Raw genomic sequence first — 23962 nt, forward strand, 5'->3', positions numbered from 1 at the left:
GTTTAAAGATGGTATTTTAAGATAATTCCTGCAACAGATCTAAGATTTAGGTATTTTTCTTTCTTTTGCCTGTGTTACATTTTAAAGAGAATAAATCTCATTGAGAGGCCATATCCCAGAAATCAGAGCAAGTTAGCTGGAGCAGGGGACACCAAATATTTTTAATTACTTCACTTAACAGACAAAATGTGTTACCATGTTTTGATGCTTCTCAGGGCACCCAGGGGTGAGAGTCGCCTTGTTACCACCTGTCTCAAGCACAAGGGAGTCTTGTCTGTACTAGCTGGGTGTTAGCTCCCTAACTTAGAGCTACTCATACTCTATCCTCTGGGCTATACCAGTTGTGTCTTTGCCTTGCAAATTGATAACAGATGCACCCTAGCCCCCAAGTCCTTCCAAAGCATCCCTCTGTGGTATACAGCCCCTGATCACTGGATACTTGCAGAGATCCTCTGTTCCAAAAGGAACCATGTATCTTAGACCACTGCTCCTGTAATGTGCACAGCATTGAGTTCAATTATAAAACTAAAAGGAAACTTATTAAAGAAAGAACTGAGATTCAAATAAGAACCAGTGAGAGATGGGAACAAATGGTTTCATATAAAACAACAACATAATACTCATTCTAAAGCCTGAACTTAACTGACAAGTTCTCCTCCTCCCTAAAAAAAGGTTTCTCTCACCCAAATTTCTCTTCAGTGTTTTCCACCAAGCCTTATGAAACCCCTTCTCATAAGATCAAGCCTGCTGTCTGCTTGTCCTCATGGACTGAAGGAATACCAAGGGGATCAGCTGGAGCCCCGATACAGTTCCAAAAGTTCATTGCCTTACCCCTAAAAAGGACAATTCCTGCTATTTACCTCTTCCTGTTAATTTCCTCTCTTTGAAGATTTCACAAGCCTTCATTAGCATTCAATTCACACTTTTGAGTGGATGACCATTGTGAACCATAAAATTCTCAATCTGTTTTATGACCTGCCAGAGTACATACGCCTGCCAGGAGTATGTGGATTGTCTTTTGGTGAGCTGTTTTATCTCACAGACCTAGAGAACACATTTTTTAGTACATCTACATAACTCTTCACATATTTTCCATATAAATCTCTCACAATGATTATGTGACAGAGGCTTTCATTAGAGACTTTACATGACATTCTTTTGGTGAACCCAGGGAAACCCTGTGTCCATGTTGCACTCTGCCTGTTGGCTTTCAAGATGTCCCTGGATCAAATGTGTTTGCATTTCCTCCAGAGATGCCATTTCCCAACTTTGGAGGAAAGAGCAAATGAGAACATCCTGTCAAGGTGGGGGTCAGATTAATCCAGAGCTGACCCAGGCAGAAGAGAAGCAATGAAATCAGGAAAAGCTGCATGATCCTGGAATTATCTGAGTAGAGATACAAATTGGAACCAGTAGGGTGAGAGACGTTTGGATAAACTGCTATAGGAAATTCAGTGAAGGATCAGATGAGCAAACGTCCTATCTAGGGTAGAGGATGTTGCGGAGAGAGTAGATTGGTGTGACCGACAGTGGGGATTGAAGTTAAAGTGGCCACTGGGGAGGGAAGTTAAAGGAAAGGGTGAGCTTTAGGGAGCCAAAGCAATACTGGTGGAGGAGTTAGGAGACAGGACTAGGCTCAAGGTGGCATTAGTCAAGAGGAGCCGGGATTCAGTACTGACAGAGAGTAGGATAAAGACTGAGGGGCTACGCTGAGGCAGAAGAATAGTGAGCTGCCACCCCAGGCCATGCTGTCAAAGGACTCCATCAATGAAGGGAATGTTTTAATCCGAGACAGTTTCGGTGTGCTACCACAGTGGTGTCCCCCAACTAAGGAACTGATAGTTGAATATGTTGTTTGTAACATAGGTAGAGAATATTGCGTAAATTTGTGACTTTTTTTTAGAGCTACAGTGATTTACATCAGCTGAGGATCTGGTCCAATTTTTAAAATTTCAACAGGTCTCTTTAAAGTGTCCGCAGGGTGGTTTGGCTTCAAGAGTTGTGTTTTCTTCATAACATGTTTTTCTTGTTCTAGTTCCTCCTGGAAAGGTAATTCCAAACTAAGCCTTTGCAAATTTGCTTTTTTGCCTTGATATGTTAATACTTCTAGCCTCACTGAAGATAATAGCAGCTTAACTACTGCTTTATGACTTAAGTGTTGAACTCCATCCAGTTTGCTTTTATTGTACTATGTTACTCAGACCTTATCCCTCCCTGTTTAAATTTCCTTTTTATCAATATTTGAATACAAACACACACAAAAACAGAAGAAAGAAATGGGCAATTATTTGGAAACCATAATCTCAGGGTATTAATGGTATAAAATGCTTAATTTTAGATAAGAGCTTGGCATCATGCATTAATCCACTAACAAATGCCCCAGTTCAGTCACACTTGCTTGTGCCAAGTTGTGTTTTACTCTGTAATTAGTTTCACTGGTTTTAATAGATCTCCTTATACAGAAACCTGCTCGATATGAATGAGGGTGGCAGAATTGGGCCTTAAATGATTTATTCACCACAATATGCTTATGGGCTACACAGCAATCTGCCAGTTGCTCTGCTCCTATTGGTAGAAGTGACTACAACCAGTTAAAAGTGATATATTGTTGAAATTAATGATCTAGCCTGCACCTGCAATCAATTAATTACTCAGGACACACTACTTTGCTGAAGGGTATCATGGGACCTGTTTGTGTAAAACAAATAGTTGTAGTAAAGAATAAAATCACCTATGATTTTTATTCTTGCAAACACATTCTAAATCACAGTGTTTCTGGATTTACTTCTAACCTTCAGATTAAGGAAAGGCCACGCACTCTAGTGGAACAAAGAGCTGGGATTTGGGAGTGGGGGGGTTCATTCCATGTAGATATGGGCTTCTGGTCCTCCCAGATCTACCATGGAGATACAGTATAACCTTGGAAAATTCAATTAAACATTCTCTATCGCAGGTTCCCAAGCTGCAAAATGGTTATATAGTATTATTTATCTCATAAAAGGTGTTGTAAGGCTTGAATTCATCCATGTCTGTTGAAAGTTTTGATATCCTCAACTCCAGGTAAAAGATAGCAAAGCAGTGCGAAGTGTTAATGTATTGCATGTAAGCAGGACATCCCACTAGCACTGCCAAGTATGGCAGATATATTTAGGAATAGTCATGCTTGGAATAATACCATTTTACTCACAAGGAAGTTATACCAATGATTAATTTGGTCCATTCGGGTTTGTAATCAATACCCCATCCACACACACCGTCACAGACACATAAATTAGCCTGCTCACAATTGCAGAACAGCACCAACATGTAACAAGAGAGGGAGAGATGCAACCACAGAATCTAAAACTAATAACCTCTGATCATTATCATGTAAGCAATAATGCATTACATCTAAAACCAGTCCAGGGCTTCCATTTGAATAATATCGACACTGAAGCAAATCATCTATTCTATGTTCTCTCTTGCAATCATCCCAGCCTGTTTTCAGCTACACAGCTGAACTGTGCAGTGTCCCTCCCCCCGCTCCCCTTCTGGCACCATAGAGAATATCTCACAGGAACAAAGATTAAAATGGTGACTGCTGAGCCTAAAATACCAACAAAACATTGCAATCCTAATGCGTCTACCACAAAGACAATTTGCAAGTATCAACATTCAAAGGAACCTGGACAAATCTCCCCAACATCAGTAACAAACAGCAAAACAGAAACAAGTGAAATGAGAGGCAGACAGTTCTCTAAGGCCATTTAAAAAAAAAAAATCATCATCCAGCATAGGAAGCGAGAGGAACAATGGGCAGCATGAGGAAGCGTACTCAGTTATTAATACACAGAGCAATTCACCCATCTGGGTAATGCTTAAGCATTCAGTAGATAATACAGTAGACAGCTGGGAGTAAATCACTCCTTCCAATCAGTATGAAGAGAAACTTTTGAAAAGCTATTATCAATGTAGCTAGAGTGACAAATTTACTCATAATGAAAACAGTGATTGGCTGGACCACTTAGCTCACTGGCAATTCACTTCGGGGGCCTGACTTTCAAAAGTGTTTCCAACTCCACAACTCCAACTGAAGTCTATGGGAGAAGCTGGTGCTCAGCAGCTCTGAAAGCTCTGCCATTGCCACTCACTTAGGGCCCTTGCTCATGCTGACTAGTACTTACTATCCCAAATCAATGGGCTGACTCATGTGGCAAGGCACAACTCATCACAAGTAAGAATATTGGAATCCGGACCCCAGTGTTTTCATTCTGGATGTGTTGACACTGCAAACACCAACAAGTGCTTTTCAAAAGACATTCACTCAGGTTTTCGTGAACCAGTTAATTGACGGCTGTGCACTTTGGGCCAGATTTACAAAGGCATTTAGGCATGTAAAGATACAAATATCAGCCTAATGGGATTTACAAAAGCACCTCACCTGTTTAGGTGCTTTTTGTGAATCCCACTAGGTGTTTATTTGCAACTTTAGGAGCCCAGATACCTTTGAAAATCCATCCCTTAGTCATGTTCAAGTGGAACCTACATAGGTAAAGTGCTGCATATGAAATGACATACCTTTTACAACCGAGCTCCACCGCAATTTCACACCAATCCAGCACACTGCGATAACTCCACTTCCTTCAGTGAAGTTACTCCTGATTTACACTCAGACAACTGAGAAAATTCAGCCCTGTGACAAAGACCCATTTAGTTTTCTTACCTAGTTGATTGTTTTCACTGGCCACCCATTTATCTATACTTGTTGCATTTTATTTGCCCAGGACCTTGATTCTCTTTTCATTTGATTGCATATAGGGTTATACCTTATTTAATTCAATTCAATAATTTGACTGAGAGAGACAGCATGTGGTCTAGTGGGCAGGCCCCTGAAGTGAGAACTAGAACACCTGGATTCTATTCCCACCTCTGACAGTGACCTGCTGGGTGATGGCAGGCAAGTCATTTCACCTCTGTACACATCTGTTTCTCTTCCGCCCCTTTGTCTATTTAGATTGCAACTTCTGGGGGAAAGGATTGTCTCACACTATGCATTTGTACAGTGCCAGCACACTTTAGAATATGAATTTTGGCATGATGCAGAATAAGAGGCTTCTCTACATTAATACAGTATATCACATCCATGAGCCCAAAGCAAATCTCACCGATGCTAGATTTACATCAGAGTAATTCTATTCACTGCAGTGGAACTTTTTCTGATTTATGCCAGTGTAAGCGAGTTCAGAATGAAGCCGTGTGTGTCTAGGTCAAATGTCACAGTGGTGATGGGCCCTGAGTCTCCTGTCAGATAAATTTCTTTTCAGCAGAGATATATTAAAAATAATGAGAGGAAGCATGGAGATTGTGTTTTTCCTTAGCTTGACTGTAGTGGGGGAAGGTCACAATTTTTTTTTTTTTTTAACTTTAGTGTTTACCAGAATTTGCAGCCATGCTGGGCCAGCTCCTCGGCTGTTGTATACTGGCAGAGCTGCCCTGAAGTCACTGAAGTTACACCCATTTACACCAACTGAGGATCTGGTCCACTAATTTCAAAAATGTATAGTGAGTGAATGTGTAATATGAAGAGATTCCTTCTAGGTGGTCGGGAGTGCTGGGATTTGCACCTGAATCAAACATGGATGAGGTAGCACTTAGAAGTCGCATGGAGGTTACCCATGAAAGGCAAAGGAACTGGAATTGCATTCTGTTGAAGAGAGACTTCCATATCTTTTTACTAATGCATAAAGAAGGCTTTCTTTGGCCTAGCTGATGGTCCACTTGAAAGTCACCTCCATGCACATAAAACTTGGCTGGGGATCACAGTTTTCTTTTATTATTCCCCAAAGCTATTAAAATTCTCACTGGAACTGATGAGTGAGAATCCTGGCCAATTTCTTCTTTTATTATTTTTTTTTAAAAACCACACACACACACAAACACACACAAGTCTATTCAAAATCATTTTAAAGAACTTTAATCGTAACAAATGTGTCGGAGCAGTTCTCAACATTTCCACATATACAAAGGACAAGACACCAGAGGTTCAACATACAAAAATACCATATATTAAAATTGGAGCCAGTGGGGGAAAACCAAAAACTCATGGACTTTCTAGACACCATCTAGGACAGGAAGAGTAAGGAAAGAATGGTTTTTAAGACATTCAGATTTATAAACAGCAGCTTGATATCCCCTTTGCAAAGTCAATATTTGGCAGAATTTTGACAAGACAGCCCTACAGCTCATATCCAAAGGGCTATTAGCCCTTTAACAACGTTTCTGAGATAAATTATACACATTATTGCAAATAAACAATGTTAAGGACTTTAGTTAACAACTAGTGAGCAATATCAACCTACCATTTGAGTAGATTATTATTATCCTGCAGGGGGAGGTGGGAAGGGAGAGTTGGAAAGGGCAAGGGAACACACCTACTTAGCGTAATACAAGGAGAGAAGCCGGTGCTGCAGCTATAGAAGAGCCATGGCAATACGTTGGGTGCCTCCAGGCTAAAATCAACCTTCACAACATCTCATGGACCAATTAACAAGACTGAAAGTGGTTTCAAAATGTATTGGAAGGGGTAAGGATAAGAAATAAGGACTTGCAAAATATAAGTGTGTGGGACTTCTTACTTTGATTTTAATTGAAACCAAGCACATTTGTCTTTACAAAAACATGTCTATACACACCAGAGAGAGAGAGAGAGGGAGAGAGTATTATTATATATCACTGCTTCAGCTGTCATGATGATGCTGGATTGTTTTGTTTTGTTAACAGCTCCTGAAACTTGTCTGTACTGATCAGGACAAGTATCCTCACTCCTTCCTGTGGAATTTGCCAATATAGCAACCTTTGCTAATAAGGTTAGTTCAAAATGCAAAGGAAGTCCAGTCAGGACTACTGGATTTCTGAGACTGCTTAGTTTACAGTTTGCTTGAAACACTCCTGGAGGCTGGAGCTATTAGAAACAGAGTAGCTGAAGCAATCTGATCTGAAATCAATTGCAAGTAATTTGGACTAATATTGGAATGCTGACAATTGACTTCCCTAGAGAACATGTCTGTGTGCACTGACTCCATCATTACTCTTTTCAATGTACTTCCCATACACCATGGTAGATATTGGCTTCTGTTTTTATTGTCCCTTGGAAATGTCAGCTCTTATCTGTAGAAAAGTCACCTGACTGGATCCCCCAGCTGCTCCCTTTGAGTTTTCCAGCAAGTGCTCCACATCTGCAGATCTCCGCACTTTAATTCCAGGGCTTAACACACATGCACACAGGCACCCTCTGCATAGTCAGGTTTAGTTTCTGCAACAGGAACCCTGCTGGCACTCATTTAGATGAAAAACAGGGGCAACCACTGCTTTCCTGTGACAACATTTAAATAGCCATAGAGCAGATGGTGCAAACGTGACCTGAATTAAGAACAGCTTTACTCTTCTTTGTGTCTCTTTTTCTTGTTGGACATTAAAGAAGAAAATAATTTAAACCAAGAAATAAAAATAGGGGGTGTTAGAAGCCACAGCAAAACATTATGTAAGTGGCACAATAACCTAAGACTGCTCAGCAAAAGCAGCAGCATTTGACAGGTATTCAGCCTATTTCTGGGCTACTTTTTCCATATCGCATGAGTTCCATATCTGAGCAGGAGTTCTCAGACTGGGGGTCGGGACCCCTCAGGGGGCTGTGAGGTTATTACATGGGGGTTGCGAGCTGTCAGCCTCCACCCCAAACCCCGCTTTGCCTCCAGCATTTATAATGGTGTTAAATATATAAAAAGTGTTTTTAATTTATAAGGGGGTGTCACATTCAGAGGCTTGCTATGTGAAAGGGGTCACCAGTACAAAAGTTTGAGAACCACTGGTATAAAGGAAAGTGGTCCCTCATTTCTTGGAATATAGAGGTATAAGGAATAGGTCTAACTACTTGAAAACCTAGAAGAGGAAGCTTATGGCAAGGTTCTCAGATTTCTCTTAACTACTTCCCTGGAATAATTTTTATGGTAACCACTAGGCAACAAAGCATAAGACTGCAAGGAGGTTATCACAGATGTATTTGACTGTTCCAGCTATGATAAAACCTATACTATGTCCTTACAGATTGATTGATTCTAGAGAGGAGGAAAAATTGTAGTAAGACAAGTTCATACTTCATTTCAGCACATGGTAGTATAACAGTGGGCTAAATCCTGCTTGGTCCAATTGGGCCAAATCCTGTAGAAGTGAATTAAGGCTTATCTACACAGGGACACTCAGGAAAATTAATCAGAATTAACTCTGGGTGTGAATTTAAAATGGATTGGATAAATTGCATTAAACTGCTGTGTGGACACACTCATTTGGAATTTAAATGGCCTTAATTCAGTTAGCTTAGTTCACTTTCTTGAGTGTCCAAGTATAAAGTCATTTATATAAGATGTCTTTTCCTCAGGCAAAATCCAGGTCACTAAACTAAAGCAAAGGTTTAACCGATTTAAACCTGGCTGATCTTTATTGATAGATGGCTCCTCATTGCAGATTTATAAAATTATAGCTACCTTTACATATATTACATAGCATGTAGATTCTCATTAGCTGAGCCCATCAAATGGCTTAATGAAGCAAAAGGCCTGATTGCTGATGTGACACAGGTGAGACTCAGGATTAACACCACATAGATCACTACAAAGGCTCAAAGTCAATAAAAGTTAAGTTGTCCTGTGCCAAAAAAACTTTCCCACCTTTCAATAAGCATTTTAAACTTAATTCGCAACATGTGAGATTTTATTAAGATTTTGTGTCACAGTTTCCAGCTGTTACAGCATTTATGATGTATTGCAAACAGAAGCACACACATACATCTGAAACTAGTCAGGACTGAAAATCCAAATCATGAATTTCTATTTGTTTCCCACCCCAAAAAAATTAAATTAATTACAATGCCCTCACCACTGAGGCACTAGCTTTAAAAAAAATTTCAATTCATTTTCAAATTACAGCTCCTGTACTATCTTATTTTTGAAAAATCAAACATGAAAATATCTTGTTTTCTTTTCATTTGTTTTTAGAAAAATCTGGGTAATTTTAAGGGTGAAATACTGCAATTTATTCCTTTAAAATAGATGATGGGACTGATGATGGAAATAGCAGACTGATAAAAAAAGATACAACTTTAAGTGTTGGTGAGGTTCCTTGTTCTGTTGTACACTGCTTCCACTGTTTAGCTTTGTCATCATTCAGAATGCTGCAGCATAAAGGTGTGGCACTTATTTATGGGTAATTTATCATTAGTGAGGCAAATTTACAAAGAAATCCAGGGCTTAAATACAGGTCAGAACAGGAGAAAGGAGACTGCATTCATGTAATGAGGATGAATATTATTTGTGCGTACTGTTTCTGTTGTGAAAGAGACAAGAAGAAAGACCCAAACCAAAAAAAGCCAGATGGATCAAACATCACTAGCAACAAACACAGACAGTATCTGGTTGTTTTGTTTTGTTTTTGAATTATCTGTTAATCTTAGCAGCATTCCACAAGATACTTGACCTGCCTGGATGACTGACCAAAGGCACTAAATGTTGCAATAATTTGTATACCACAATATTACACTCACTAGTAGTCACATTTTACAGCCCTTATCTCCCTGCTAAATCCAGATATGCAGCAGGCCTGTCTTGTCTTGTCTAACCCAGATGGGAAAAAACAAAAAACTTGCAGCTTCAGTGTGTCTGACTAGTTTAGCAACTATCCGAATTAAGTGGAGACTCAGCTAGATCAATCTATAGGTTTAGTTAGTGCCTTAGCTCACCTCAGCAAGAAAAAGTCATTAGAATCTCCAGGGTTTTGTTATTTTTGTCACTTAAGATTTTTTTGTGAGTTGAGTGCTCTACAGGATGTGTATAGTGGGCAATTAAAAACAGAACTTAGAGGAAATTAAAAAATCTTTAGGTATGTTACTACAAGCTTCTATATTCAAACGTTTGAAAATAGTGCTGGTTGGAACCCAGAATTCCCATTTGATGGTAAAACCCCAAAAAATCATTTTTAAAAATTCATGGGCTTTGGAGTGGAGCCCAGAGCTGGAGCGCGGAGCAGCTCCGGAGCACTGGAGCTGCAAGTTTTTTCCTGGAGCTGGAGCGGAGCCGGAGCACAGCTCCAAAGCCCTGAAAAATTCTGTCCTGCATCAGAACAAAAACTCAAGATTTCTGAGTTTTCCATGGAATCCAGGGGAGTCTGAGATTTTTGTTTAAAAAAAAAAAATAAATAAAAATTCTATTTGGACTTACTCAGAACAAAATTGGTGAGGTCCCTAAGCTGCCCAGGATATCAAGAACCTGGGGAAGCCTAAAAACCAGGGTCCCCAGGCTATCAGAGTCCTGGTTTTGTGGCAGCCCATGAAGCAGGCAAGCTGGACGGAAACCAATAGACAGGTTCCTGCAAAATGTTTTAATTTTGACAAATCAGCATTTTCCTGTAGAAAAATGTCCCATCAGAAAATTTCCAACCAGTTCTACTCGAAAACAGCTGTACTATGGGATTTACAGTCACAAAAGCATCTCCCTGTTAATCCTACTTTTAAGTTGCAAAATAAAGTTTCTTCAAAGCAAAGCTACTTTTCATATGCTTTTGAAAATGATTCAAAAGACTGACCATGATTCAAGAAGCACCTAAGCCCATGCTTAAAGCCATCCCTATGAGGAAAGCACTAAAGCATGTACTGAATTTAAGCATGTGCCTAAGTGCATTTAACTCAATGCATAAGAGCTTTCTCAAATAGGGATGTTTTCCTGACTCAGAGCCCAACTGTTTAAAGAAATACATTTCTTAAGCAAATTTTAGAATTTGAGAAGCATTATAATTCACCAAATTATTTACATGTGAAACTATACATAAGCAGCTCAGCCAGGAGATTGGCTCAGATACTTTGAGAACTGGGCATTCCTTTCCCGTAGTAGAAAGGCTCTGCTTTCTGCTATGGGACAAGTTGATTTTAAAAATGAACCAACATCGACCTATCAGCTTCACTTTCTTAAATTCCATATAATCTTTCTCTGGAGTGGAACCACAAACTTTCACCAAAAAAAATTATTACATTTATTCCATCAACAGAGGTAAAAAGACTAGCTACAACATTTGTATGTTACTGAAAACTGACCCATGAGCTCAGAGATATGAAATAAACAGAATCTAGTTATTCATAGTAATAGGACAATCAATTTCCAATTCTTTAAGGACTACATACAACTTATATTTGGAACTGAGAAGTGAAATTTGAATCCGAAGTCAAGCAACCTGACAAGTCGGACAAGTCCTCAGTTATTGATCGAGACTCAAATCCCTCTTTAAATAGGTCTCACCACAGAAATTCAGAACCATTCAGTGCATGCAATTGGGGATAGGTGATGGAAATTTTCAAGACTGATGCAATGACATAAGATACGCTTTATAATTCTTAAAATAGACAGGTAAATACTCTTGGGCAAGTAACTACTCGACTTTCTCAATTGCCTTATTTACATCAACTTGAAAAACAAAACAGAAAAACCCAGCCCTCTTATATAACCCTAATTTTTTCTTACATACATACGTGAAGTACAGCAATACTGCCTTTGTCTTCAACTAAACAACTTCTTAAATCAAACAGGCGTGACAGTGACATTAACATGGAATGTCTAAAGAGCTTTGTGGAGTTGTTCTGGACTTTTCTTGCCAATTTTGTCAGTCAAGTTTATTTTTGCAATGGGATATGACCATCTGCTTTCCATACATTTGGCCTTCAATAGAAGCATGCTTGTAACTCATGCTATTCCCAGGATTTAAGGACTTCTCACAACCCTAGAACAGCCCATGCACTTTGCAAATTTCTTAATTAGGCAGAAAACAACTTCCAAAATAATCAGCCTCAAAACTCAAAGGGGTCCAAGATCTGAATTAACCAAAATTTCAAGTTGCCTGGCCAAACCACTCTTGAGTTATGATATGACAAACCATCTAACTCCCAGGCATCAGAAATAACTAATCTAATTCAGCTCAAATGTGCCTGATAAATGTCTCCACTTACCACAAATAACCAGTTCCAAGCCACTGCCTAATCATCCCTCCATTCAATTTTTCCCCTCCTCCACATCTCTTCATCCCAATCAGTACAATTCAAGACATCTTCATGACAGTTCCGGCTCCCCGCTAATTTCATGAGCCACTATCCAAGCCCTTCCCTCTTGCTCATTTGACAAACCCTTAATAACTCTCAAAACCCAACCTTCCAGCCCTGCTCATTTCAGGGCCTCTCATCCCACCTCAGGTAGAAGCCTCTGTACAGTCCCCAGGCAAGCAGCAGTTCAGTGGCTCCTCACCTGAACACCAGGCCAGGAAGCAGCACCTACTCCAGCATTGATACAAGATGGGCAGTTCCAACAGGATCCAGGAACTCCAGAGTTTAGGGAGAGGGGCAGTTTAGGGGGCAGCAGCCAGGGCACAGGATAAGAGGCAGCTTATCACAAGGAACTGAGGCAGAGGTGTGGACTCCTCCACAAGGAAGAAGCTGCCTCAGGGTGTACAACACCCCCAGTATAGCCAGACAGCATTCGTCCATTCTTGGTTACTAATGATCCACTCAATCCTAGGTAACAGATAATCTTCCGAGCCTCGCTGTGTGTGTACATGCACTCCCCTCAGCTTTCAAAACCTTCCTCCCTCTCATGTTCCCATGAGCACATGTAAGTCCTCACTTTACCAGTATGCATATTGGCTTCAATATGATATTACTATATATGTGTTTGTGTGTGAATCCTCTCTAATCCCTGCTTCTGGTGTTTAGGAGACTGCTTAGTGAAAATTTAGCTAATGTTTAGATCTAAAATAAAGAGATATTTACTGAAGCATTAATTGAATGCTGTAAAAATGCATTCCCTGGACATTTATAAGGCTTTAAATTTCAACTGCTTAGACAACACATAAGTGCTCATTTGCTAAAGATGCTAAGGGCAGTTTGAGAAATGTCAGCCAACGCCATTCAATTTGAGAAGTGTGAAACAAGCAGTGTAGTTTCACTTGGGTCAATACTGGCATGCAAAATGTTAACGTGACAGAGAGAAAGAAAGAAGAACAATCCCCGCTGTCAGGCCTAAGGACAGTGTAAAGGAAAGGAAAGGTCATTAATATGCTGTAATTCCATTCCAGTAGAATCTTGCCCTGCTAAATACTCAAAACATAAAGTTGCTTTAACTGTATATGAATCCTTATAGCCTCCTGGGTGATGTTTGGATTCATTTGTCATCATGCATTCCTCCCAGAAAGAAAGAAAACCCCAAATTTAAAACCACATACCCTGAGCAGCTGGCAAGAGGAAACATTTTGAAGCCAGCATTCCACTAAATGTATTTTCTAGACATATAGATGTCTCCTGTATGACTTATTGTGTTGTAATACAGCTTGAATTCACAGAAGTGTGTTTAGATCTGGGATTTTTGTTTCTGGCCAATCACTGATGAACAGGTCACAATGTTACCTTAGTGCAATAGGTATTAACACAAAAAAAAATCTAGATAAAGTGTAGGCTTATAGTAGATTCAAATCATGTATCAGTCACAAGTGAAAATAAATTATTTGGTCTCATCCTCACCCTGTTTGCTTATTTTGCAGTGGATTTGTTACATGCATAATCTCCATTCAAGAAAAGCCTCATGCCTGTAACACTAGCGGAGGATGGGGGTTGGCTGATCTGGATTAAGGAGCACTGGCATGATTGGGGGAGGAGGGGTGCAGGTAGGGAGGTGACGCATACCTGCCTGCACAATACATGCTCAGGCTAATGCCAGTAATATCTCACCTTTGTAAGGAATAAATTCACTCACAAATTTTAAAATCACTTGAAGCAGAAAAGAAAATCTTTGTAGCTCTGTGGTCATCAGATGTAATTTCTACTAAAAATCAACTATTTAACAACAACAACAAAACTACTACCCCCCAACACACACACACACACACACACACACCTTTTGAAAACTTGCCACAGCCCATACTTAAAAAATTTGTCTTGAGGAACACAGCCAAATGCTAGTTTTGGTTACACTAGTGTAAATACAGAATAATTCCACTGAGTTACTCACTGTGCTGTTCATTTTAAGGTGAAGGACTAGAGAAACCATAACTCACTTGATGTATTCATCTATTCCTGCTAACATTTTATTCATACCAAACTTCATTAATAAAGATGAAACTTTAGACTCACGATTGCTCCCTGTTTACAAAACTACTATGCTTCTTTCCATATCATCTAAGCATGATCACTTAATACACAATTTTCTAAAAAAATTGCACATAACAAAATTGCATATTTTGAATTTGTAAAATTCACTGAACAAACTTTCACAAAGTGAACCCTATTTCTGTCACCCAGCAAAGCACAAGCTAAAAATGGAAGCTGAGACCTTTAAAGTAAAAGTAGCTGTACTCTCCGGTAAACAATCAAATAATACACCTTCATAAAGGTTGTCCAAAAATGCAGGTGCATAAGTAACTTCAGGCAAGATTTAGTATAAATAATGTTTGCTCAACTAGTACTTATGCCATAAAAAAATAAAAGTTTGTCTTCCTTTTTCAAGAACTGAGTAGTGATCAAAAGAGTCGCTGATATACAAGGATTAAGAATCTACCCAGGAGCTGATCATTTTGGCATGAAATTGGTGCAGAACTGGGATATTATGTGAGTTTAAATGTTTTTCCTGGGAATAATTTCTCTAACACATTTTGCAAAGTCATAGCCATAGATAGCTGTCTCCTTTCTGAATGCCAGGTCTTGTACTGAGGACTATAAAACGGAATAGACCACACTGCATTTTAAAGTATGAATATTAACCTACTTGAGAAATGGTCTAACACTGTACATTACAATATACTACAGCTCATTTCTACACTCATCAGCATAAAGCTATGTGATCTAACATGATATGAAAGTTGCAAAATTTCAATGATAGTTGCACTGCCTAAAACAAAGAAGAAACTTTCCCCCTAAAATTATATTTTTGAATAGGCATTAACCCACAAAAAATCTTGAGGCTTTATTTATTGCACTCACACAAAAACTGTAAAACAGGCAAATATCAGAATCAGAAATTAGGTCAGCCATGCATTTCAGCAGGCTCTGAATAGCACAAGAAACTCACACTAACCAAACAATGCACTGTGTTAAGTAATACAGTATGGTGTTCTAGTCAGATGATGCCTACATCATTAATACCAGATTAAACCCCATATTTGCCTGTTATGAAATGTGTTATGCAGTGTAGCATTTTAACCTAATTTCTGGTTTATCCTTCCAACTACACTCTTCGTGTGGGGAAGGAAAACCAGCACTTTTTATGAGAGACATTATTTGAAAAGATCAAGAGAACCTGCTTTGTCAAGAGCTTCAGTTAGGCATTTTATGGTCATTCCAATGTTAATATTATTAGTATTGTACTCACAGGGCCTTCTACTCCACTGTCTTGCATCTTGTCTAGCCATTTACACTTGTGCTCAGTGAGTGCAAAATCAGTGTCAAGCACCGCCATTCTGATCTGGTAGCATTTCACGCCCACACCCCCCCTCACGTGCTGCGAGGGTACATGATTACAAGGGGCGAGGCAGTAGAGCAGTATGTCCTTTAACTGCATTCTAGCATGGAGTCTTATGAAGGCAGAAATATTAGCCGGCTACAGCTCCATTACATGCTAGCATGTAACATGGATGTAAATACAGTTTTCCTCACAAGACGATGACACAGATTAACAATTTTAATACGGCATGCGTTTGGAATTAATATTCCTTCCTATTACACCCCACGGTCAACTGATGTCCAGGTGCATAATGTTTATAAGAAGCGTTTGTAAACCAGGTTCTCTGCATATTGCATATGGTTCTGCATGTGCTTTTCTTAGTGGATAAAAGGAGGTAACAAATGTGTCACCTCTGGGGTATTTTCTTTGTTATGCCCTCACAAATGACAGTAGATAAAAGCAGGCACAGTGCACCCAGAGCTTTATCTTCACGCGTAACCTTACATATATAATTTAACAATCAAGCATATATATGCCATTCTTTAGAGAACAGACATAAAGTGGGGGGGGAGAGAGAGAGAAGAGAGAATCTAGCACTAAGGAAGATATGTGCTCTGTATTTTATTTTCAAATGAGAATGATGTTCATAATGAACCAATTTTTCCTCCGTTGCACTGGTGCAACACCACTGACTTCCTTTATGCGCCTAACTCAGTTGGAACAAGGTTCTCCAGTGTTATTACATAGGGTTGAATCATCTCAAATTAACTATTAGAAAGCATATTAGTAATAGATTAGAGGTCATTGTTCACTGTGCTTACAACTGTGTAATTGTTCATTCTTCATACTAGCAATACAAATCAGGCAAACCAATAGTTTTTTTCTACCACAAATCCTACTCTGACCCTTAAAAAAAAAAAATCAAACAAATCCAGACTTTCAGCCAGATTCTGATACCCTTACTTATGCTGAATACCTTACTCCACAAGAAGTCCCACAAAAGGTGATGAACTGTCTTGCTAAGTGAGGTGTTAGCATAAGTATCCTTATCTGGCCCTTTATGAGCAATGAATTGCAGTCACATGGGCTTTGTACTGTCAACATGCAGTAATAAATATATCATTTCCTTTTGGAAGTTTCATATTTGGCCCTAAGAGTAGCAAGGTTTATATCACTGAAAGGAGGCACAGGGCCTGCTTATGATCTCACACAGGTTTTACACCAGTGTGACGCCAGGGGGTTAGGAGAGGCAGCATGGTCCAGTGGATCAAGCACTAGTCTTGGACTCAAGAGCCCTGGGTTCTGTTCTTAGTCCTGCCACTGACCTGATCTGTGACCTTGGGCAAGTCCCTTTCCCTGCTCAACCTGTTTCCCATCATTGGTCTGTCTTATCTATGTAGAGCATGAACCCTTTGAGATGATATTTGTACAATGCTTGGCACAATGAGACCTCAATTTCTGTTCCATCATCTAGGCATCCATCAAGGTAGTGTCAATAATGACACAGCTGCAAATATGACTGAACATGGAGGCAAGGCTGGTCCCATATTCTAAAAATCAATTTGCTATCCAGTCCTTGTAGGAAGCATGTCCAGCACTTCTATGACCCATCTCTTCACTAATCCCCAAGGAGACCAGAGCCTTGAGAAGCCTGCCTGAGGTGAAACAGCATGTCCAGTGTTTACACTTCAAAGCCATACTTCATGACAGGGCTTACACCGCAGGGCTTTGGCTGCACTTTTAGGTAGCCCTATTTGTTCACTTTATTGCTCCTCTGCTTGGATCTTGCTTTAACAAAACACTTGGAAAGGACACTTCACTACAGGTGGAAACAAAATGAAAGTATATGACAAAACACACATCAGATACAAAACACAAACCGCTTGTAAAATGTTTCCTTTTAAAAACTATTATGCAACTTTCTAACTTATTTTAATTAATGTGCAATTTAAAATATATAAAAAGCCTTACTAACTAAATTATTTTTTTTTACAGTTCCCTTTCACCCCCCATTAAAAAAAAATATGTATGGACTGGCATTGGACTATTTTTACTGAGTCTTACACTGATTCTCATGTTTAATTCTACGTATACATATAGCATTTTGATTTTAATCTACTGCATTTAAAGACAGAGTGATCATATCATATACTTTTACAGTATAACCAGCTAAGTAGATGTCTTTAGTCTCATAACATGATAAAAATCATTAGAAGTTACAGTCCTTTTGATCAATGAGGATGGTGACACATGCAGTTTTCCTCAATGCAGTTACCATCAGATGCTCATTATGATTTTCTCTGTACTCTGCTGAGAGGTCTCACGTTTCGCCTTTTAGGACTGCCTTTAGACTGTCAAACAGCTGTCCGGTGTCAAGCGTTCTGTAGTAATTGGTCAATGTTGCAGTGCATCATCTCACTCGAGCCTGTCATCACCACCACCACCTTCCCAACCCCATAATTATCCCATCGGAGTATTCTGGGAACAGACCCTTTTCAGCCACAGGAAATCACAGTGAAACGCTTGGAAATGCAAGACATATTGTGGAGAACAATACCAAGGAGAAAGACCAAGACGCACGCCACCAAGATCACAGTGCAAACACCTGACCAGGTGGAGCTTTTCACAACGCCCCTCCTGTCTTGCTCCTCCTCTCCGACTTCCTGCGGGATCCCTCCTTGCAGGGGCTGCTGCTCGGTTGGGATTGTCATCACAGTGACAGACTTTTGCTGACTACCTGGCAGGAGGCGACAGCCAATGTCTCCTGGCAACAGCGCTCTCTCCTTGGAGATGGGCAAGGGCAACATGTAGCACCCATTGCTAGGAAGTTTGATGAAGACTGGGGTGTGCTCTGAAGTATGGGGAATTGCAATCACAGCAATCACCTCTGGGTCATCAGGCAGCTGGGATACAGAAAATCCCGGTGGCAGTTTAGTGATACCTCGGCACCAGGGACATCTCAGGTCCTTCTGGCTTGTCCTCATCTGCTGAAGGCAAACAGAACAGCAGGTATGCTTACAGTCCAGCAACTTGGGCCTCCGTCGGGGGCTGTAATAATTGAAACAAATCTGACATTCCAGCAGAGAGTCCTGGGACAGTGTCTCCATTGTAGCCCTAATGGAGAAAACACCGAGTATCTTACAGAGTCTTGCCGTATAGTCCAAAATCTGAAGCCTGGTGTAGTTCCTCTCTTTCCACGACTTCTTCCTTTTATCTCACCAGTGAAGGACAATGGTTAGGAAGTTTGTAGATGAGCATCTGACTTTAATCTTTTGGTATCTGAGCAAAACAGAAAATTCAAATGAACCGGGTTAATGGGGAAGACCAAACAAAATGCAGAGAAAAAAAGATTTAAAAATGCAGGAGAATAGAATCTGCACCTCTTAAAATGATTAATAACTAGTGTCCTTTTTTAGAGCCAAATTTTCAGGTCAGTCTTTACTAGGCTTCCTTTTCTGTAGCTACATGTAACCACCAACACAATTTTGCAATTGCAGTTATGCCCACAAAAATGGAGGCTAGAGTCTGAAACCCTGGCCCTTAGCCCATTTTTCACTTAACACATTTTTAGAATTTCCCAAATATTTCTGAACCTTAATAATAATTTCCATTTAAGCCTTTAAACCCTTAAGAATTTTTAGCTATTTCCATCCACTACTAAGTCTGTACATGAGATAAGTAATGCAAATGCTTAAAAAGAATAAGTTTTTCTAGGCACCTAAGTTATGCCAGTAAAACATATGCATGAATGAGCAAACAACTAACTACACTCGTGTGACCCTAAAAAACCCTCGATGCCAACTGACAAAGGGATCATTGTTCTGTTACAGGCCTGACAAACTCACTACACTTAACACTTTGCTTTAATAGCACTTACCGAAAAAGGGTCAAGTGAGGTTTCTAATAAAAGCTTATGTCATATTGATACTCATAATCATTGTGAGATGTACTTACAGATGATATTTAAGGAGTTGTGTGTGTATGTACTGAAAATATGTTTTAGAGACTGTGTCCCAGGCTGGGTAGGCAAACAGGTTTTTGCCAGACAAAGAGATGCATCTCCCTGGGTAGATTAAGCATTGTAAGCCAACACAGCAAGAACCCCATTTTGCATACAACATGAAGCCAGCGCACCAGGGAATGAACCACAGGGGATCATCCTGACTCTGCTAGCAACACAATGAATTCTGGAGTATGGTGGGGGAGGGAGAAAGACATTTTGTTATCCTTCACTGAGGAAGCAAAACAGACTGTGCTTTCTGCATGGGGGATCCCAGCCAGGGTGGCTGAAGAAGCTGGGGAACTGCTTTAGGTGAGAAAGTACTTTAGACAGAGGTTTTAGCCTTATATAGTTAAGTTTAGGCTCTAAGAAACATGTTATATTTTTGTTTTATATGTAACCATTTGTGTTTCCATCATTGTCCTTATTCACTTTCTCTTAAATCTTAGCCTTTGATAATAAACTTATGATTGTTTTCACTATAAACACACCTCAGTGCTGTGATGTTATATTGGAGCTGATATTCATTCAGTTGAATCAAACAAGCTGGTGCATGCACTATTTCTCTGGGGACAGCTTAGATGGTCATTTCTGTGAGTGTCCAGTGACAGGGTCTGGACTCTACAGGGGAAGACTTCAAAAGGGATTGGTCTGCACCTCTTATTAACCTTGCAAGGCAAAGCAAGAGCTGAAAGAGCCCTCAGGAGATTGTTTGGGTGGCTAATGGACTGGTGGTGTCAGGTAGTAGTGTAGGTAGGGGAGGAAGCGGGGCAGCGGCCGCTTCCCCACTGAGCCTTGTCAATTTCTTGGCACCTTTTTACTCACCCGGGGAGCAATAAAAAAAAAAAAAAGGCACCACCCACTGTGGCGCTTTTATTTTACTCACCCGCCGGCGCTCCAGGTCTTCAGCGGCACTTCGGCGGCGGGACCTTCACTCGCTTCGCAGGTCTTCGGCGGCATTTCGGCGGCGGGTCCTTCAGTGCCACTGAAGACACCCGGAGCAAGTGCAGGGCCCGCCGCCAAAGTGCTGCTGAAAACCCAGAGCACCGCCAGGTGAGTAAAAGCACTGCAGCGCTGCCAGGTGAGTAAAAGTACCGCAGCAGGTGGCGCCTTTTTGATCACTCCCCCTGTTCCCTCCACCTGGCTATGCCACTGGTGTCAGGGAGTGGACACCCAGTTAAGCACGAGCAAATCTTCCTCTCGTTGAGGCAGGGGAATAACAAGGTGACTGACTCCTGGGCACCCCAAGAAAGCATCCCAACTGAGAAATGCATATTTGTGTGCAAATAAAAAGGAGCTACCAGCTTTTCAGTAACATTAACTCTTTATATAGCTACAAGAATACTTTGTGGGCAGAGCTGGGGTTCTTTCCTTTGAAAATGTAGCCCAATAACATCAATGGAAATTGAGCTCAAGACTACAAGCAGTATATGACCCAAGGATGGCACTATACTAATGCACTATATTAACATATTAAAGAACAAATATTTATTAATACTGTTCTCCAGCATTAATAATTGTACTGGTTCTATTTATTTTTCAAGATGATTCTTTGAAGTTTCCACCTATTTCTTAGTTCAGTACATTAAAGATCATTTGTTTCCTTCACTATTGTCCTATGGGATTTTTGTTTTGTTTGCCTATGATTTTGCAGGGCTTCTGAGGCATGGAGTGGGCACATTATATTTTTCATAGATTTAATCCCAAAAGGGACCACTGTGAGCATGTAACCTACTATATAATACAAGCCCTCCGACTTCCCCAAATTAATTCCTACTTGAACTAGAGCATGTCTTTTAGAAAAACATCCATTCTTGATTTTAAAATTGCCAGTGATAGAGAATCCACCACAGCCATCAGTAAGATGCTCCAGTGGTTAATTATCCTCACTGTTAAATAACTACACCTTATTTCCAGTCTGAATTTGTCTAGCTCCGGATCCAGCCATTCAATCTAGCTATGCCTTTCTCTGCTAGATTGAAGAGCCCATTTTCCCATTTTTATTTCCCATGTAGGCAGTGGTGAGCTAGAGCCAGTTCGTGCCAGTTCACAAGAACCGGTTGTTAAATTTAGAAGCCGGTGTAGAACCAGTTGCTAAAGGGGTGGCCTGGCTTCCCCAAGGGGCAATTTAAAGGGCCTGGGGCTCCCAGCAGGGGCTGGAGACCCAGGCCCTTTAAATTGCCACCAGAGCCCCACTGCTGGAGCCCTGGGGTAGGGCTGCGGGGCTCTGGGGGCTATTTAAAAAGTCCAGGGCTCCTGCTGCTTCTACCGCCCCAGCCCTTTAAATAGCCGCCAGAGCCCCGCTACTACTCCAGGTGGCTATTTAAAGGGCCAAGGCAGTAGAAGCAGGGGAGTCACAGGCCCTTTAAATAGCCCCCAGAGCCCTGGGATAGCGAAGGGCTCCAGGGGCTATTTAAAGGGCCAGGGCTCCAGCTGCATCTGCCGCCCTGGTCCCTTAAATAGCCGCGGGATCCCTGCAGCTTCCCCAGGGTTCCCGCGGCTATTTACAGGGCTGGGGCTATAGAAGCAGAGGAGCCCCGGGCTGCTGCTGCTACCTTGGTGGGGGATGAGGGAAAAGAGAAACTTGCAGGTTCTGAGGGGGGCAGTTGGGGGCAGGACGTGGGCTGGGGTCGGAGACAGGCACGTGGGGCTTGTACTGTACACACCGCGCAGTTCCCTACTGGGTCTTCAGCAGCACTTCGGCCGGGGGAGGAGGGGTCTTCACTCGTTCTGGGTGAAGGACCTGCCCCCGAAATGCTGCCGAAAACCTGGAGCGAGTGAAGGACACACACACATGCCACCGAAGTGCCACTGAGGACCCAGAACCGGTTCTTATGATTTTGGGAGCTCATCACTGCATGTAGGTACTTATAAACCGTGATCAAGTCAAACCTTACTCTTCTTTTTCTTAAACTAATAGGTTAGTTCTTTGTGTCTATCACTATAAAGAATGTTTTACAATCCTTTAATAATTCTCATGGCTTTTCTCTGAACCCACTTGAATTTATCAGCATCCTTCTTGACTTGTGAACACCCGAACTGGACCCAGTATTCCAGTAGCAGTCACCCCACTGCCAAACACAGAGGTAAAATAACTTCTACTCCTATTTGAGCATCGCACTGGGAGCTCTGTTCAGCTGATTACCCACCATGATTCCCATATCATTTTCAGAGTCACTGCTTCCCAGCATAGAGTCCCCCATTCTATATTATGGCCTATATTTTCTGTCCCTCCATTTGGGAGTACTAAAATGCGTATTGTTTGCTTGCATCCAGTTTACCAATCTATCTAGATCTTTCTGTATCAGTAACTGTCCTCTTCATTACTTACCACTCCCCCAATCTTTGTGTCACTTGCAAACTTTCAATGATGATTTTGGTTTCCCCAAGGTCACTGATAAAAACATTATATAGCATAGGGCCAAATACTGATCCCTATGGGACCCCACTAGCATCACACCACTCAGTAATAACTACCTGTTTACCATTACATTTTGAGACGTGCCAGTTAATAAGGTGTTAATCCATTTAATATGTGCCATATTAATTTTATATCATTCTAGGGGGTTTTATTCAAAATGTCATGCAGTACCAAGTCAAATGCTTAACAGAAGACTAAATATATTACATCAACACTATGACCTTTATCAACCAAACATGTAATCTCACAGAAAAAGGTGACAAGTCAGTTTGACAAGTTAGTTATACCTTTCTGTCCCTGCCCACTTCACTGTATTTAAGAATATTCTTTAAAGGAGTCAGTTTGCATGTTTGTGGAGACAACTTTTAAATAAAAGTATTTCCTAGTCAGTACTAATGGGTAAATAACAATAATTAAACACACTTGCACAGTGAGGTTTGTGTTTTTCCTATAACAGTTTCCCAAGACTGAATTATCAGCCAAAGTTTGTAGCTGTGAGGAGGATTTTTCCTTTTCATAACATTCCCCCCCCCCCCTTTCCAGTTCATACAACTGGTCACAATACCCTATTTAACATGTGACATTATAGTTACTATCCCAGGATGATGGAAACAAAGGATGGAAATATGGGAGTGCAATACTGGATTAGGCTATAGGGCCATCCATTCCTGTATCCTGCCTCTGGCAGTGGCCAATATCTGACACAACAAGAGACAAAATGTGTGCAGTGGGCCACATCCTCAGTTGTCACAGATTGATACCACTCCACTGAAGTCAGTGGAACCAGGCCAATTTACACCAGCAGCAGATCTGGCTCACAATGTGTCTTATCAACCTCTCAGTGATTATATTAACACCAAAACAACCAAGAGCAGAACTGTGCCAAATTTTTTATATATATCTATATCTATCTCTCTCTCTCTCGTGGAACCAAAGTGATGATCACAGAAAGTGACACCTGCGTTCCAATGGTTAAAAAAAAAAGAAGAGATTTGCTTTTCAAAATTGGGCACACTGGTCGTAATGAAAATGTTTGTACGTGCA

The 23962-nt window shown here is 40.7% G+C and overlaps 1 protein-coding gene across 9 annotated transcripts in view; it reads right to left on the reverse strand.

Annotated features, from left to right (window-relative positions):
- RNF152 (ring finger protein 152) overlaps positions 1 to 23962 on the reverse strand; it is a 239504-nt gene that overhangs the window by 168314 nt on the left and 47228 nt on the right. For 5 of the 9 annotated variants that reach the window (XM_039522028.1, XM_039522027.1, XM_039522030.1 and 2 more), the window contains one exon: positions 15008 to 18776. The exons of the other annotated variants lie outside the window; for them this stretch is intronic. In XM_039522028.1, coding sequence (XP_039377962.1) covers positions 17993 to 18604 — 612 coding nt within the window. In that variant the 5' untranslated portion in view covers positions 18605 to 18776 and the 3' untranslated portion in view covers positions 15008 to 17992. Of the gene's footprint in view, positions 1 to 15007; positions 18777 to 23962 lie in introns of those variants that run through there. 9 annotated transcript variants of the gene reach the window in all.

The sequence above is a fragment of the Mauremys reevesii genome, linkage group 2 (genome assembly GCF_016161935.1).
Source record: "Mauremys reevesii isolate NIE-2019 linkage group 2, ASM1616193v1, whole genome shotgun sequence".
NCBI classification, from domain to species: Eukaryota; Metazoa; Chordata; order Testudines; family Geoemydidae; genus Mauremys; species Mauremys reevesii.